Source organism: Rutilus rutilus (assembly GCF_951802725.1).
Source record: "Rutilus rutilus genome assembly, chromosome: 9".
Lineage (NCBI taxonomy): Eukaryota > Metazoa > Chordata > Actinopteri > Cypriniformes > Leuciscidae > Rutilus > Rutilus rutilus.
Genome location: NC_140223.1, coordinates 15,321,896 through 15,337,673, shown reverse-complemented (window position 1 = coordinate 15,337,673; position 15,778 = coordinate 15,321,896). Strand labels below are relative to the sequence as shown.

Genomic DNA, 15,778 nt, shown 5'->3' with positions numbered 1-15,778 from the left:
TGGGATTTAGTGAGTCTGAAGTGAAAGTATTTGATGAACGACAGAGGTGGTTTTTAGAGGCTTTTGCATCGGATTTCTTCATATATATAGCTTAGCTATATCATAATCTACACACACATAGCCTATAGTTTATCTAACATATAGGACTCTAACAAGAAAGGGGGGATTTATGTCTATAATGCTTTAAAAACTCAAATAAATAATGGGACACCAAAGTGTACTGTATTCATTGAAAGTTCCTATAATACATGACCAGGCAGTAGTTTAAGATATTGAAACAAAATTAGGCCTATCTATTTTTGACCTGAATGCTGCTGTAAGGTATAAAAAGGTGTTATCTCTCGATTAAAGTTCAAGTTCTCATTGTTTTAGGTGTTCTACAAGTGCTCTTTTACATCAATGGAATTTATGAGGGATTATTGGATTATGCAACTAAGGCATGAGACTTTAGAGCATAAATAACCAGACTCGTATTCTCGAGTGTAATGCTTTTATATGTGCAATGAAGTTTCTGTAATAGCTAAATACAATTTCACATTATTTCATATGTCAGAATTCACAGTGTTGAAACCCTGAATATGTAGCCCTTCCTATAAAGTGCAGGCAACCAAGTGTGTCAAAGATCAGTCAAGTTGGTCTGTCAAAGTTCACTACAAAGTTCAAGCCTATATTGCAATCGCTAAGAAATAAGAGATACGACGAAGATTGTCTATTGAAATGCTTCTAAACTGAAGCTCTCTTTACGACACTGAAGACATTGCTGTGTTTCCATCACAGTTTTTTGTTTCACTGCATTTACCTAGTTATCCAAGAAAGAGAAATCTGGTTAGTTTAACTGAGTAGTTGTACTGATAAAGTTTTACATGTCGGCATCACTCGCAACAACCCTTCAAGAATGGAAGATTCAGGAGAAAGAATTACAGCAGCTTCAGGTAGGATATCATCTTTCTGAATCTGTTCTTGCCCAAAAGATTCAGAACCAAAGACCTTACAAAACAACTGAACTTTTCTGTTGAAATAAAACATTTCTGTGTCCAGGAGACCCATCGGCTTTACCTGCAGAAGTTAGAGGAAGTCTCCAAACTTCAAAAAAGCTTTGCTGCCTCCATAACTCGACAGAAAAAGAATTTAAAGGACAATTTAAAGTCTTTGACTAAGTAAATAAAATGTGTTTTTCTTTTGTCTTTTTTTTCTTTATGATCTGTTATGCTGACTATGATTGTAGCAATTTAATAAACATTTCCTACTGTGAATTATAGATTTGATAAAGGACTGACTGAGGAGGAGAAGAATGAGGTGAAGGAGGTCAAAGGTCACATTCAAAATATGCCAAGCCTAATCTTTCAAATGGAAGCATTTCTTCCAAAGAAAAACGGGTACTGGAAGATTACTTAATGAGTCTGTTTCGGAAGGTTAGCTTTGTAGTTACAAGTTGAATGTTATTTTTTGCTTGTCTTTTCAAGGCTTTATCTCAGTCTTGTCCTTGGGAGTGTGAATGTCAACCTTCCAAGCAAAGAGGCAAAGTAAGCACCGAAAAAGATCTACTGAATATATATATCAATAGCAGTAGATCTGTAACTTCATGGTAACTTTATCCACACGACAAAAAATTTAAATATTTCAAACAAGATATATTTATTTTTCATCATATTTTGAGGCTTGTTTTGAGAGTATATATCTAGAATTAAGCTTGCACCATTGACAAATCATTTTTGTGTTACCAATTAAAATACAAGTTTAAAAAACAACTTATGTATAGTTATTTGAATAATTAATATACATTTCTATTTAATATTTAGATTTGAATACAATGACATTAGAAGATGCACTGTATAAAAAAATATTGAACTTACTTATTGCCTTAAATTTTGGTTAATGCAATTAAGGAGATTGGTTTAATCAACAGAAACTCAAAATAATATATATATATATATATATGAACCACATAAATCATCTAAGTTGATTTGAAAAAAGAAAACATTTTTGTGATAACAAATTATGAAAATATTTTTTTTATAGTACAACTAAAATGTACACAATTTTGCTTCTCAGTTTATCATCTTTTAGCTTATATTTTATACTTATTTTATCATATGCCTGTCCACTTTTTAATGTAGAGCTGAATACAAAGATGAGTATGAAAGGTTCAAGCTGTATGTGACCGTGATTCTGTTCCTGCTGACCTTCATATGTCGCTTCTTCATCAGCTACAGGTAAGACTGAGTTCGCACGTGTCTGTCTGACAAGCCTTCCCTCACTTCACATTTCATGCTTGCTTTTGTGTCTGTAGAGTTTTCGATGCCCTTCTGAACTTCCTGTTGGTTTGGTACTATTGCACCCTGACAATCCGTGAAAGCGTCCTCATCAGCAATGGATCCAGGTCAGAAACTGTCTGATGAAACTTTAAGAGACTTTTCAGGTTTGAAGATGTGACATTGCTGCTGTCACACGAGAAACGTTTGATCGATGATGGATTTAATAAGCTCTCTCAAGGACCTACTATATGCTTTGATTTATATAGGATTAAAGGCTGGTGGGTTTTCCACCACTACATTTCCACCTTTCTGTCTGGGGTCATGCTAACCTGGTGAGTCATTTCAGACTATTCATTTCAGACCAAAGCCTTTATGTATAATGCATTATAATTTATTCATAATGTAAGTTATAATGAATTATATCTAGTGTTGTCAAATTAATCGTGATTAATCACTATAACATAAAAGTTTGTTATATATATGTGTGTACACACACACACATCCAGATCAACAAACACACACACTTTTATGTTCAATGCAATTCATTGTGATTAATTGGTTTGCTAGCACAAATGATATATTTTCATAAATAATTGTGACCAAAGTTTCCTTGTTATGTCTGAAATTGGTTGTTTGTCATGTTTTAATGCATAATACATTTTAAAGACGTAATATAAGTATTGTAATGTATTATGACTGAGGTTACAACTCATGAGACCATACAATGCATTAAAAGGTGCATTAAATGCTTTTATAATGCATCATATAGGCTTTAAGCAAAGTGTTAAAACAACATTGAAAACAACATTATCATTTAAGAATTTTGCCATATAGCAACTAACTGGAAATAATAATATTAAGTTGAAATGGTAAAAAAAATAAAGCACAAATTACTGAACCATGAACTAAAAATAAAATGAAAACTAAAAAGCTCATTTAAAATATTAATACTACTATCTTTCACAAGGAATTCAGGAATAGGCAAACAATGTATGTTGATATTAAATGCATCAGCATCAAATGAATGATGATTTATGAATCAGTAAATTGCTGGTATTGATTTGCCCTCAAACAACAATTCTGTTGTATATGTAGGCCAGATGGTGAAACATACCAGTCTTTCAGGAACCAATTTCTGGCCTATTGTTTGTATCAAAGTAAGTTACAAGCCCTACATGCAAACACCACCCTGTAAAACATCTGTTGCAAGAAAAAACCAACACACTGAGAGATTCTGAAGGCAAACGTATCACTTTCTCTTTTAGGCTTTGTGCAGTGTCTTCAGTACTACTATCAAAGTGGGTGTCTCTACAGGCTAAAAGCACTAGGGGAAAGACACAACTTGGATTTGACTGTTGGTAAGGATTTCTGACTTGAAGAAAGTGAAAAGCTTTATGTCACTTTAAAGCTATAACATTCTTTTTGTTTAAACAGAGGGATTTCAGTCGTGGATGTGGCGGGGACTGACATTTCTTCTTCCCTTTCTCTTCCTGGGTCATGTAAGTATTTATTTTTTCATATTTCAGAATAGAAATGTATTCAAAGCATACTTAGTCCGATTTTAAAGAATAAAGCTTTGAAAATGGAACCGCATATGAAATGCCATATGAACAGTATAATCATTTTTGGTGTATATCTTGGTGAACACTGAAGGTTGTCTATGTCTCATGCAGTTCTGGCAGCTTTGGAACAGTATTTCCCTGTTCAGAATGGTTCAGCTCCCTGAATGTAAAGAATGGCAGGTCAGTGTTATTTTTAGAGATCTTTCCACAACATCATGACACTGATAAAATATGTCAAATTCACTATACTTATGAATAAATCTGTTGAAAGTGTGATTTTGAAGTTGCAATCATCTTATATCTAATATCTTCGTCTCTTTTCACTGTAGGCTTCCATGTGTGGATTCTGCTTTCTGGTTCTGTTTGCGGGAAATTTTTTCACTACACTTGCAGTTGTTCGTCACAAACGCAAAACCCAGCAAAATACCAAGAGTCTGTGATTTTTTTCCAAGCTTTCGTGTAAACATATCAATGAAGACAACAGACGAGATCTCCCTCAGTTATTTTTGCAAAATAAGCAAGAATCTATAATAAAGTTGTTTGTTTATTTAAGTGAAATTTCCAAGATTGAATAAACTATAAGAATGAAAAGTGTTATTTGTTTTATGTGAACTATAAGTTAATTAATTAAGATCAACAAATTTAATTATTTCAATAATAATGATGTTAATTACAACAACAACAACAACAATAACAATGGTGCTTTATTTATTCATTTATTTATTTATATGATATAAACAAATTAAATGCATATTATTATAATTGATTCAACCAATGAAGACTCACGTGGATGATCACAACAACAACAACAACAACAGCAATTGTTGTAGGAGTAGTAGTAGTAATAATAATGATGATTTTTTTTTTTATTACATGATTCAGATAAATTATATACGTATTATTATGATTAAAAAATTCAAACAGTGAACGCTCACTTGCGGAGTTAAGTGACCTGAGATGACCTCATTTTCCCAGCATTCTTGTCATAACAATATGGCGGCGTCCTTCGGCGTGCAGCTGTAAAGTGAGCCAGATATTTATATGCGACAAATTAAGTTAGATATTTGGCTGGCTGATGTTATATATTCATAAACAGTACTGTCTTGTTCGATAGACAACAGAAAATGTTGTTTTTAGCGGTGTTTTCGAGTTTGGTGTATTCTACAGTCGGCGCTGATTTGCAAGGTAACGTTAGGTTTATTTTGAAACGCATGGCTAATCATAACCCACATAATATGAGTTAAATTAAACTGCTAATCATATATAACAGTGTAGCCATGTTCTAGTATGCACATGCACTTATTTTTGCACGGTTAGACTGTGTGTCAAAACCTAGTGAGCTCCCTACCTTCCTTACCAGTCTCGGCGTTTTTTAACGCGGCTATAATGGTAAACAATGCTGTTTAGGTAGGCGGCGCACTAGGTTTTGAGACACAGCCGTTCCATAACGATTGTCCATCTCATTCACATCAACAACTAATGTTGCTTATTGTGTGCTTACATCATTCCCGATAGGTCAAGTGCTATTAGTTTTGCGCAAATTGTATTTTCTTGCATTCACAGGTGCTTTCAATGATGTTTGGGATTTCACTGAGAGTTACCTGCTGTCTGTGTGGCAGAACAGGTTTTATGTGTACACTACTGCTGCTGTTCTCATAGGAGTCTGGTGTATTGTCAACATGCTTTTCAAAAAGGTAATTAAGTGTGTTTACGCTTAAAGATTCTCTGCTACTTAAAGTCTTTGTTAGGTTTTGCCTTGTAGTTTTTAATGAACGCACAACATAACACTGTCTTTTTCTTTTATAGACAAAAACGGTCAACCCTGTAAATCCATGGCCAAATAAGTCTGCAAAAAAACATGAACTTTCACCTGTAAAAGAAAAGATCATTCATGTTTCTGGGGTCAAAGTCTTCTATGGATCACAAACCGGAACAGCAAAGGTATTTAAAGTATAAATACAATTTTTATTCTTATTTTCGTGAAATGGCAGATTTCAAAGAATTACATGCCAATGTGTGGTTTACTATTCTTAACTTTGCTTAGGGGTTTGCAAAAGAGCTTGCTGAAGACGTCAGCACTCAGGGGATCCAGTGTGAGGTTATAGATATGAAAGAGTATGACCCAGATGACAGACTGGCTGAGGAGGTGAGCATAGCTTGTTTTCAGTGTTATTTCACTGCCCAAAATGTGCTGGACGGGTCCCATACTGCATTTCAGACAGGCGGATCATTTTCAACTTTGAGGTAGTGGAAAAGGATTATTTAAACTTGAGGATTTGCCACGACTTTATGATAAGAATATCTCTTTAGGAATGAAGAATATAATAGGAATTACTGGGAGCTTCATATCTTTTAATTACCACTTACAACACTAACATTTAAAGGAAATATTGATATTAAGGCTGGCAGTTAATCGCAATACTTCTCCCTGAGCGGAATGTAAAAGGATTGACCAGCGTTTTATCTCACTAGAACTTAAATAATTAAATCTCAAGAGTGTAAAGAGCAAAATATCATAATTTAATTTAAGTGTTCTTAAATGACTTCTGTACTGGCAGATAAAGGAAAAATCACAACTGATTCTAAAAAGTTTTTTTGATTGAATTTATATTTGTTCGTTCTCACACTCTGAATCAGTGCATAGGTGAGCTGAATCCATCCATCACAGGATAGCTCATAGTCAAAAAGACCCCAATTGTTTTCCTTCCAGCAGTTATATAGCATTATAAGTGATAGATCATGGTTTATTCATGATGTTTGCGTAACATTAGGTAAATCCCAAAATGGAAAAAGAAAAGTCCAGATCATATTTTACATATTTTTTAAGTATTTTGGATAAATTAAACTAAGCTTACTGTAATACCATTACGCAATTTTTTTTATAACAATTGTATGTAGTCTACCGTAATGCCATGGGAGAAAAACTTTAAAATGTTCATAATTCGAATTGAAGTGCCATCAAAAAGTCCACCCATTTAGTATTTGGTAATCACTCTTGTCCATCTCAGAAATGTCTTCATGCTTCCATATCATTCTTCTCTAGTGTACAAGCAAGATGATCTGTGTGTTCCTGGTGGCCACATACACTGACGGACAGCCCACAGAGAGCGCCGAATGGTTCTGCAAATGGCTTGAGGAAGCGTCCACTGACTTCCGATATGGGAAAACATACCTGAAGGGAATGAGATATGCCGTCTTTGGGCTGGGGAACTCAGTTTATGTGGGCCATTACAACACTGTGAGACACGCCTGCATTTTAGCATCTGTTTTTGATTGGATTGTGTTGCATGAATCTTGCACTAAATATATTTTCTGTTTTCAGGTCAGTAAGAACATAGATAAGTGGTTGTGGATGCTGAGTGCCGCACGGATCATGACCAGAGGAGAAGGCGACTGCAACGTGGTGAAGAGCCGACACGGCAGCGTGCAGGCCGACTTTCAGGCCTGGAAATCGAAGTTCCTGAGCCGGCTGCAGGCCCTGGCCAAAGGGGAGAAGAAAGCCTGCTCTGGCAAGTGCAAGAAGAGCAGCTGCAAGAATAAGAAGAAACATAAGGAGGAGGCAGAGGACAGTCGCTCGCTCGCTGAGAAGAACAACTCTGAGGCAAGCCAGCCCTCCTCTCTGATGTCTTTGAACACATGTAGTCATGGTAACTGCTCTCGCACTGCACACCCAGAGAGCAGATTGTTCCTCTGCAGTCTGTGGTGCACTCTTGTAAATGGGATCTGAACAGCAGGGGTGACATTACAGACTTCTGAGGAGATTTTTATTCTTTTAGATGTCCCACTCATATATTTTACCTTTTGGAAACTTCGTTCTCATAAAGTTAAGCTCCTTTAATTCCCATTTTTCCCCTTTCCCACTGAAATTGTTCAGGTTTTCACGCCTGCGTTTCCACTGATTAGAGAGTCAAACAATGAAGTAACTGACTGTTACTACCTAATTTGTCCGCATATAAACAGAGTGCATCCCTGTTGGTTTACAAGTCTATTAAAATGCACTTTATTAATCAGTTATTTAATTCAGCTTTATGCAATCATATGCATAAATAAATATGTAAATGAATGTTTTTTGAATGCTTTTTAAGTCTAAAAGACAAGTAAGGGTTAGGGTAATGTTTACGCATTAAGTCAGTAGACGGAGAATAGACGAATTGAACACATTTGACCACATGAGCGTTTACACTACGAAAGCAATCCGGTCGAATGCGTTTTAGACTACCTCTGGAAGTGGTCGAAAGTGGACAAGCTCAAAACATTGTAGTCCCTGGTATTAAAACACATCTTAATACCAGGTGTAAACACAGTCACATAGGGCTCTATTGACATCACGCCAACACCCGGAACACACCTAGTATTGTAGTAGTGACTTAAAATTTGAACAAATAATATTACATCCCACTTTTGATCCAACCAATTCCTAATGGATAAAATCTATCAATATGCTTCTGAGAGAAGTTTAAATTATTATTATTTTGTTTGTTTTTCAGGAGGAGCTGATGGAGTCCAGCAGTGATGCGGAGTCCTCCGCTGAGGAAGAGAAGTCTCATGGCTCCGTCATTGACATGGAGGACCTTGGGAATGTGATGAATCGTATGAAGAAAGCCAAGGTAAAAACAAAACCAGTTCCACTACTCACAGTTTGTGCTCTATCAGAGGCCGTTTAGTAGGGGTTTAAAGGGATAGTTCACCCAAAAATTAAAATACAGTCTATATTTACTCGCCCTCATACCTCAAACCCATATGTCACTATTTTGTGTTCTGTGGAATACAAAGTAGAATCTGCTCGCAGCACTTTTTATTATGAGGTAAACATAACGTTACATGATATATTGTTGACAAGCTAATGTCTTTCCGCGGTTGTATGACTTAATACATAATGATTTAAAAAGGTTTGTTCACTCAAATTTAAATTGTCAATTACTCACTCTAATGTTGTTCCAAACCCATGAGATTTTCGTTTATCTTCGAAACTACAAATGAAAATGTTTTTAATTAAACCACTGAATGTCCAAAAAACATTAAAAAAGAAATCCATTTGAATCAAACGATTTAATCCAAGTTTTCTGAAGGTACATGATCACTTTACATGACAAACAGTTTTAATTTAGACTTTTATTCCCATACAAACATTGATCAATGCACATACATAGAGAACATCAAAAATGCTAAACAGAAGCTCAACTGCACTTGCTTGACGCACAAGAACCAATGAAGTCTCTTCTGGCATTTCAAGCAAGTATGGTTGAGCTTCTTTTTACCATATTTCATGGACGTTTCTAAAAAAAATTTGATCTGAATAAAGTCGCTCCATCATATAAAGTGATCTTGTCTCTTGTGAAGATTTGTATTAAACCACTTGATTCATATGAATTTCTTTACTATCTCTTTGACTTTTTGAATTGTCAAAGTTTTGGGTGAGTAGACTTAATGGAGGGGCAGAAATCTCTAGAGTTTCATTTAAAATATCTTCATTTTAGTTTCAAAGATGAACAAGTGTCTTATGGGTTTGGAACGACATAAGGGTAAGTAAATGACAGAATTTTCATTTTTTGGTGAACTCTCCCTTTAAATTTCTATCTTTTCCTTACGCAAATCTATCGTTTGGCTTCAGAGGACTTGGAATATAGCCTACAATTAGTATGGACTAGGGCTGAACGATATTCTGTTTTAACATCGACATCGCGATGTGCGAATGAGCGATAGTCACATCGCCGGAACATGCGATGTGAAGGGTAACGTTAGTAGCACACAGTAAACACGAGATTGTTGTATGGCTTTTTGCTGGGGTGACATACGCGTTCCGCGTGCCTGCACAGTGATTGGTTCGCTGTGCCGCAGCTCACCGCTCACAGCCAACATTCACTGGCAATCCTATAGCTAAAAATGCGCTACGAAGAGGATCCGCCGCAAAAAAAGTCAAAATTCAGTCAGCTATTTGGGACTAGCCTATTTCGTCTACAAAAAGGAGGATGTTGACCAAAAAGAGGTAGGCTACTTTGCTGGAGTGTTATAAAGTTGTGGATGTTTTTTTTTTTAAAGTCATTTATTTTTCGTGTTCGCATTTATGAGGAAAAAACAATGTTATTAAGGACGCGACCGTTATGAAAGCGGCAGTAAAAGACTGCTTTAAAACTTTCACAGATACCTCAAACAGAAAGCACAAAGCCTTTCTTTAAAACGAATTTCGTTTCGTATTAATTGTATCTTAATTTTAATCAGTATTTCATTATCCAATTTCCTGGATTTAATAAATAAATATTAAATAGCAGCCAGCGCCTGAACTGGAGATTATAAGCTATCATCCATGAACCGCAACTCAGCATAAAAGGTAGCCTACTCGCCTCACACACCTAATAATAATAATAATAATAATAATAATAAAATAGAAATCTCTACTTTTAAACAGAACCATTAAAAAAATAATAATAATAGCCTAATCTGTATGAAAAGTGCATTTCTCCCGATCACTGCTGCGAAGATCGCGAGTCAGTATTGTCAACTTAATCTTTACAGAAAACACTTGTTTATTAATAAACAATTAAAATGTCACATCGCAATATTTTACATATTATTAATCATTACTTTTGCTGGTTATAGGTGCCGTTTACATGAACGCGTCACTGAATCAGCACAGAAAACATAATTTTTCGGGTCCTAGAACCTGAAGAACGTTAGGTCCTGTGAAGAACGTTCACCGAATTCTGAGAGAAATATGTTTCTGGAATAAAATATTAAGTGGCCTTTTTTTTACTTGTAATGAAGCTTGCTTATTAGTGAAATTATTAATAACATGGAATGGTAATTATTGACTTTAGCCTGGATTGATGGCTCGCAATATCGCGATATATATCGTTGGGAAAAAAAATATCGCAATGTAATTTTTTTCCAATATCGTGCAGCCCTAGTATGGACCGCTATGAAGGTACTATTTTGGAGCATGACGTAATCTCTATGAGCTGTCGTTGTGTGGCAAGAGCTGCTTGAAGATGCTTAAAATTTATTCTTGGGTTGGACAATTTTTTTTTTTTTTTTACGAGCGGTTTTGGACCGACGTGAGGGTGAGTAAATAATGACAGAGTTAGGTGAACTCTTCCTTTAAAAGGACAGAGTGCTGGAGAGTCATCAGCAGTGGCTCCATTGAAGGAGACTGAGTGGCAGATGGTTTGCTACAGCAGACAGCAGCTCCAGCAGGCGCTGGGAGGACTTGCGTAACTGTGAACTGTGATCACTGACGCCCACTCTACAGGCCTGTGCGCAGGAGTGATTCATGAGACCGAAGCGCATACAAATCTTCCCATACACGCGCATATGCACACTCTCGCATCCTATTCGCAACAGAGAGGCTGTGAGCGCTAGAGCCGAGAAGATCCCAACCCCCTTTTAATCCAGTAAGATCCCTTTATGGATGCATTCAGGATTGGATGCATGTTTAAACGGATTCAGAAGATGTGTTTGGAAATGTGGTTTGCTTCTCAAGCAATCAGTCGATTGTGATGTTCCCGATACATAGATCAAATGAAATCCCAGAAGCTATGAATTTGTCTATGCTGGCAGACAATTACAGGAGAGAGCAAATAGGGATATGAAAAATACTGAGGAATTTATTGGCATTATTGATTTATTTACTTAGCTGTCAGTTTTTAATTATTGTAGTACAATTAGTTATCAAAAATGAAAGCATTTGTTTCAGAAACATCGAGACTACAGAGGAATACTGGGATTTTGAGACACATTTTACAAAGTTGAAGTACTTTGAACTTTTGATGTATTATCCCTGGGCGTTTTCACAACTAGTTCTTCAAGCGGTCTCAGGCCGATATAATATGAATATGCAAACACTCCAAATTATCTCAGACCCCCTAAAAGAACCCACAAACGAACCGTACTTTTCCTTAGGGTCCTTTTGTGGCTCCATTTAGTCCCGTTTTAAAGGTGCAGTAAGCGTTTTCTGAGAATCATCATTGAACACAGTTGATATTTGAAATCAACCCAAACAAACACATCCCTCCCTTAATTCCTCCGCCCCCCAAAATGCACGAAGACGCAATGCGAGCGTGGATGTCTCTTTATCATAACAGAAGCGAAGCAAAATAAAGCTTTGCAAAAAATAAAGCGAAGATGATGAACGAACAACAAGGAAGAGCAAAACATGAACATACAGTACACAACAGAAGCAAAAGTTCTTTGTCAGTCACCAGCAGCACATTCTCAAAACTCACGTATTACTCGCGTATGGAGCAGAAACAAAGAAACCTCTGCATCTGTTTTCAGGCCTTCCCGCTTCAGTCTCTACAGTGTTAAAAACATTTCTAAAATTAACGCGGGTGCTAAAGCTCTTGCCTAGTGAAATTCCTCTGAGCTTTTTTCTTTTGTAATGTCTCTCAGCCATCTCTCTTTCTACACTTTCTACATTCTTTCTTCAAATCTCCCTCTTGCTCGCTCTCTCTCCTCCCCCATCATGAGTGGACACGCCCTCTACTGCTGATTGGCTACAAGTGTGTTGTTGTGCTCGGTCCGATCCACTTTCAACAGCGTTTTTAGAAATCGCTTACTGAACGTTTATGTCCAATTACATTGTGAACAAAAAACACTGAGTTCACTTGCAGCTAGTTCCCATGCTGGTTCACTGTAACTGAGCTGGGTTTGGTTCATTTGCATGTGTATGTGAAAACACCCTTAAAAACACTGAGCTTATGGCTCAAGACTGATGCAGCGGCCAAAGATCCTTAGGTAAATTTGATGCATGTGAATGCAGAACTACAACAATCCAAAAATGTGCTTATCTTAGAGTAATATTTTAATTTGGGCACTCAGCAATTTTTTCACTTAATTTGATAATTTGAAGTAGAGCAGTTTATTTGATTTAAAACTTTACTTTTAATTAATTGGGAGCCCAAATAGTTCAATTTAAAGACATCATTAAATTAAAATTGGAATAAGTCAGTTAGGTTTATTGTCATTTTTAGCAAATTGCGTGGAAATGATTGAAGGTGAGGTTTCTGGTTATAATGTGAATGATTCATTGTTATTTCAAAGAGAAAAAATCTATTTCATCAAAATGATCGTAATGACTTTTCCCTCTTAACCAAGTCTGTATGGCCAGGCTAAAAAAATAACCAGCAATATAGGTAATCATCTGAGATCCAGTCAAATGATAATGGATAAAATGTTTCTCTGTATGCGTTTAATTCTGAATATATTGCTGTACTCTAAAACCTTCATGTTAGAAGTTCGATGCATTAGGAATTTCATGTCTGAGAGGTGAAGTGTGTCCTTTCTGTGTCATTGTCACAAAACAGATTTGCACGAATATCCAGAGGTTTTCTGAATGCTCATCCCATCTGCCATTAGTCAGCCAATCAGATAGTCTCACTCCAAACTCGCACCATTGGTTGAGCCAGTGCTGTGTCAGGCTGGTCGGGATGATTTAATTTGATGTAATTTTTGATAACGCCACAGTATGCCACTTGTTTCTGCATATTTAGCTGTGATGGGATGTATTTGAACAATAAGACACTTCAATTTTGTTTCTAGTTTATTGAAAGAAGTATTGTCTACCTTCTACTGTTTGTGTGAGTCACTGCTCAATGCTCCACCAAAAGTCACAAACCTCTAATAACCCTTATGTTCAGCAAATGCCACTGGAACTCTTATGTTGATCTAGCTAAACTGTTTCTTTTTAGCTCTGAGTTTTTCATCTTCACGCTCTCCCAGAGCAGTTGTGCCTTTAACCCGGAGGAGAAACACAATATTACTTTAATACTCTGGTGACATGATGTATCTGTCAGTTGGTCATCTGCTCTGCTCTCTGTTTGAATTTGCTGTAGTTTATCATTTTTGTCATTTAAGAGCAGTGAATACATTTTGAAAGGGTTCTTACATTAATGTACATTTTCTCAGCATATTATTTCATATTAGATAATATGCAAAACATAATTAGATGAATGCATAATTCACATTCTTAGTGGTGAAGAATTATGTATTAATGACACTGGAATAATGACAACTGTTTTGAAATACAGAGTGTCTAGATTGTGTAGATATGGGTCTTGCGGGTGAAGAATTACTCCGCTTTGGCTCCAGATGGCATCAGAGACATATTGTATCTTAGCTTTACTAATGCAGACTCCTGACCTTGCATTCCTGTATGATCTGCACTGCTTTAGTTGTGATATTTTTTCATATAAAAAGAAAATAATTTCTATTTATGAGTTTATTTTTAATTAATTGGGCATCCCAGTTTGAGGTGCATAGATGACATGTAATCCATTCATAGGCTTGTGTATAACTCTGTGGCATATATATATATATATATATATATATATATTTTTTTAGTGTCTCTTCCGTTTACCAGGGCTGCATTTTTTTTTTTTTTTAATTAAAAGTAAAATTGGTAATGTTGTAAAAAAGTATTACAATTTAAAATAACTGTTTTCTTTTGTAATATATTTTAAAATGTAATTCCTGTGGTGGCAACTCTTGAGTTTTCAGAATCATTACTCCAGTCATCATCGTCACATGATACTTCAGAAATCATTTTAATATTCTGATTTGTTGCTAAAGAAACATTTTACATTAGAACAGTGTTTATTTGAAATGGATATCTGTTGTAACATTATAAATGTCTGTACTGTCATGTTTGATCAATTTAATGCAAATGATCAATTCCTTTAAAACATACATTGCTGTTCATTCAGTTATATATATACACACACACATTTTTTTATTATCTATTTTATTACATACATGGCTATTTATTTATTTTTATTATTATTTATTTTTTAAGTTAAGTTTCTCTCCTAGGAAAGTGGGCCAAAAGAATAGGTGATATATTCTGCACGGCCCTTATTTCTAGTTAAATGCTTCTACAATTGAGATTGTCCCTATCCTTAAGAAACCAAATAAGTGGCTGTTGACTCCTTTCCATTATCCAATTTGGTAATAACCGGAGTATAGACTCACTCCCACTCCTAAAATCAATAGCCACTGCCTAAGAGCCTCTTACTTTTCGTGTTAAAGGAATAGTTCATCCAAAAATGAAAATTGAATCATCCTTATTTCGCTAAAAACCTGTATATATTTCTTTATTCTGTGAAGCAAAATTATTTGATCATTTTATTTGAAGACTCGTCGAACAAGTCTTTTCATGCAATTGTAAAAGTTGTGACAGTTCTCCAAAAATCCTCTTTTTCATAACATTCACGTTTGGAATGACATGAGGGTTTTTAGTTGAACTGTTCCTTTAAAGCTCATGTGAGACATTATTCTGGTAGTCCACTGAGTATTTGCAGATTAATATGTACATCTATATTAAAGCACACATTTCAATGTCATGCATAGGCTTAGTGCATGTGTGGATTGAGGCAGTGTTTTCACTGTGTAGTATTAGCAAGGTGGAAATTGAGATAACCGCTCATGAATGGGTATTGTCCCGCGGCCACATCAGCCCGTGTGGGACGGGCGGCAGCCGGATCGGCTTGTTGTCATTTCGGCTGGCTGTCAGTCTTAATGTGTCAGCTGCTCAGCCTGAACTCTGCAGGTCCACTGCCTGCATCGCCGCTGTCACTTGCATGGGTGGTTTGTGGGAAATGGAGCGTTTCCAGCTAAAGAGAGCTGCTTCAGTTCTGCCAGTCTGAAAGAGGAGGGGTGCAGAGAGCCGGCGGTCGCAGCCTAGTCAACTCTACGTTGTGCGTGCCAGTTCCACGACAGATCTCGCTGTGAAAGGGCATAATGTCCGCTTCTCAACCCAACCCCACCTGGTGCCTTCCACCCGCTCTTACTGTTGGATTTTGCTCAAGGGACATTGTGTACTCTGGAACAAAGTCACACAAACACTGAAACACTGCAGGTTTAGCACCAGTCTCAGACCAGATGTTGAGGGACCTCAAAGTTTTGTCCAAGAGCACATATCAAGGAAGGCAGAGACGATGGCGGGGAGGCGTGCCACTGGTAGGAAAATTA

General features: G+C 36.3%; 2 protein-coding genes across 3 annotated transcripts in view; both read left to right on the top strand.

Moving 5' to 3' along the window:
• The first annotated feature begins 598 nt into the window (after nucleotides 1-598).
• On the top strand, nucleotides 599-4,390 carry tmem120ab (transmembrane protein 120Ab). The gene is made up of 12 exons (XM_084418137.1): nucleotides 599-932; nucleotides 1,039-1,157; nucleotides 1,260-1,376; nucleotides 1,464-1,523; nucleotides 2,118-2,213; nucleotides 2,291-2,380; nucleotides 2,522-2,587; nucleotides 3,351-3,412; nucleotides 3,521-3,613; nucleotides 3,690-3,754; nucleotides 3,929-3,997; nucleotides 4,147-4,390. Exons 1-12 carry the CDS (start codon nucleotides 864-866, stop codon nucleotides 4,255-4,257), a joined length of 1,017 nt encoding a protein of 338 aa, XP_084274263.1. The 5' UTR covers nucleotides 599-863; the 3' UTR covers nucleotides 4,258-4,390.
• Nucleotides 4,391-4,808: 418 nt separating this feature from the next.
• tyw1 (tRNA-yW synthesizing protein 1 homolog) overlaps nucleotides 4,809-15,778 on the top strand; it is a 60,731-nt gene continuing 49,761 nt past the window's right edge. Inside the window, exons 1-8 of one of the 2 annotated variants that reach the window (XM_084419941.1) lie at nucleotides 4,809-4,841; nucleotides 4,932-5,002; nucleotides 5,381-5,511; nucleotides 5,624-5,758; nucleotides 5,862-5,963; nucleotides 6,861-7,055; nucleotides 7,140-7,418; nucleotides 8,305-8,424. In XM_084419941.1, the coding sequence (XP_084276067.1) occupies nucleotides 4,942-5,002; nucleotides 5,381-5,511; nucleotides 5,624-5,758; nucleotides 5,862-5,963; nucleotides 6,861-7,055; nucleotides 7,140-7,418; nucleotides 8,305-8,424 (1,023 nt within the window). In that variant the 5' untranslated portion in view covers nucleotides 4,809-4,841; nucleotides 4,932-4,941. Of the gene's footprint in view, nucleotides 5,003-5,380; nucleotides 5,512-5,623; nucleotides 5,759-5,861; nucleotides 5,964-6,860; nucleotides 7,056-7,139; nucleotides 7,419-8,304; nucleotides 8,425-15,778 lie in introns of both variants that reach the window. The other variant, XM_084419942.1, reaches the window with a different exon arrangement.

What these genes read in the sequence shown, in the direction of transcription:
- tmem120ab (XM_084418137.1), top strand. Translation starts at nt 864, where the DNA reads ATGTCGGCATCACTCGCAACAACCCTTCAAGAATGGAAGATTCAGGAG. An exon ending in CTCATCAGCAATGGATCCAG is followed by an intron (nt 2,381 to 2,521) that starts GTCAGAAACTGT and finishes TGATTTATATAG; the next exon opens with GATTAAAGGCTGGTGGGTTT. An exon ending in CAACTTGGATTTGACTGTTG is followed by an intron (nt 3,614 to 3,689) that starts GTAAGGATTTCT and finishes TTGTTTAAACAG; the next exon opens with AGGGATTTCAGTCGTGGATG.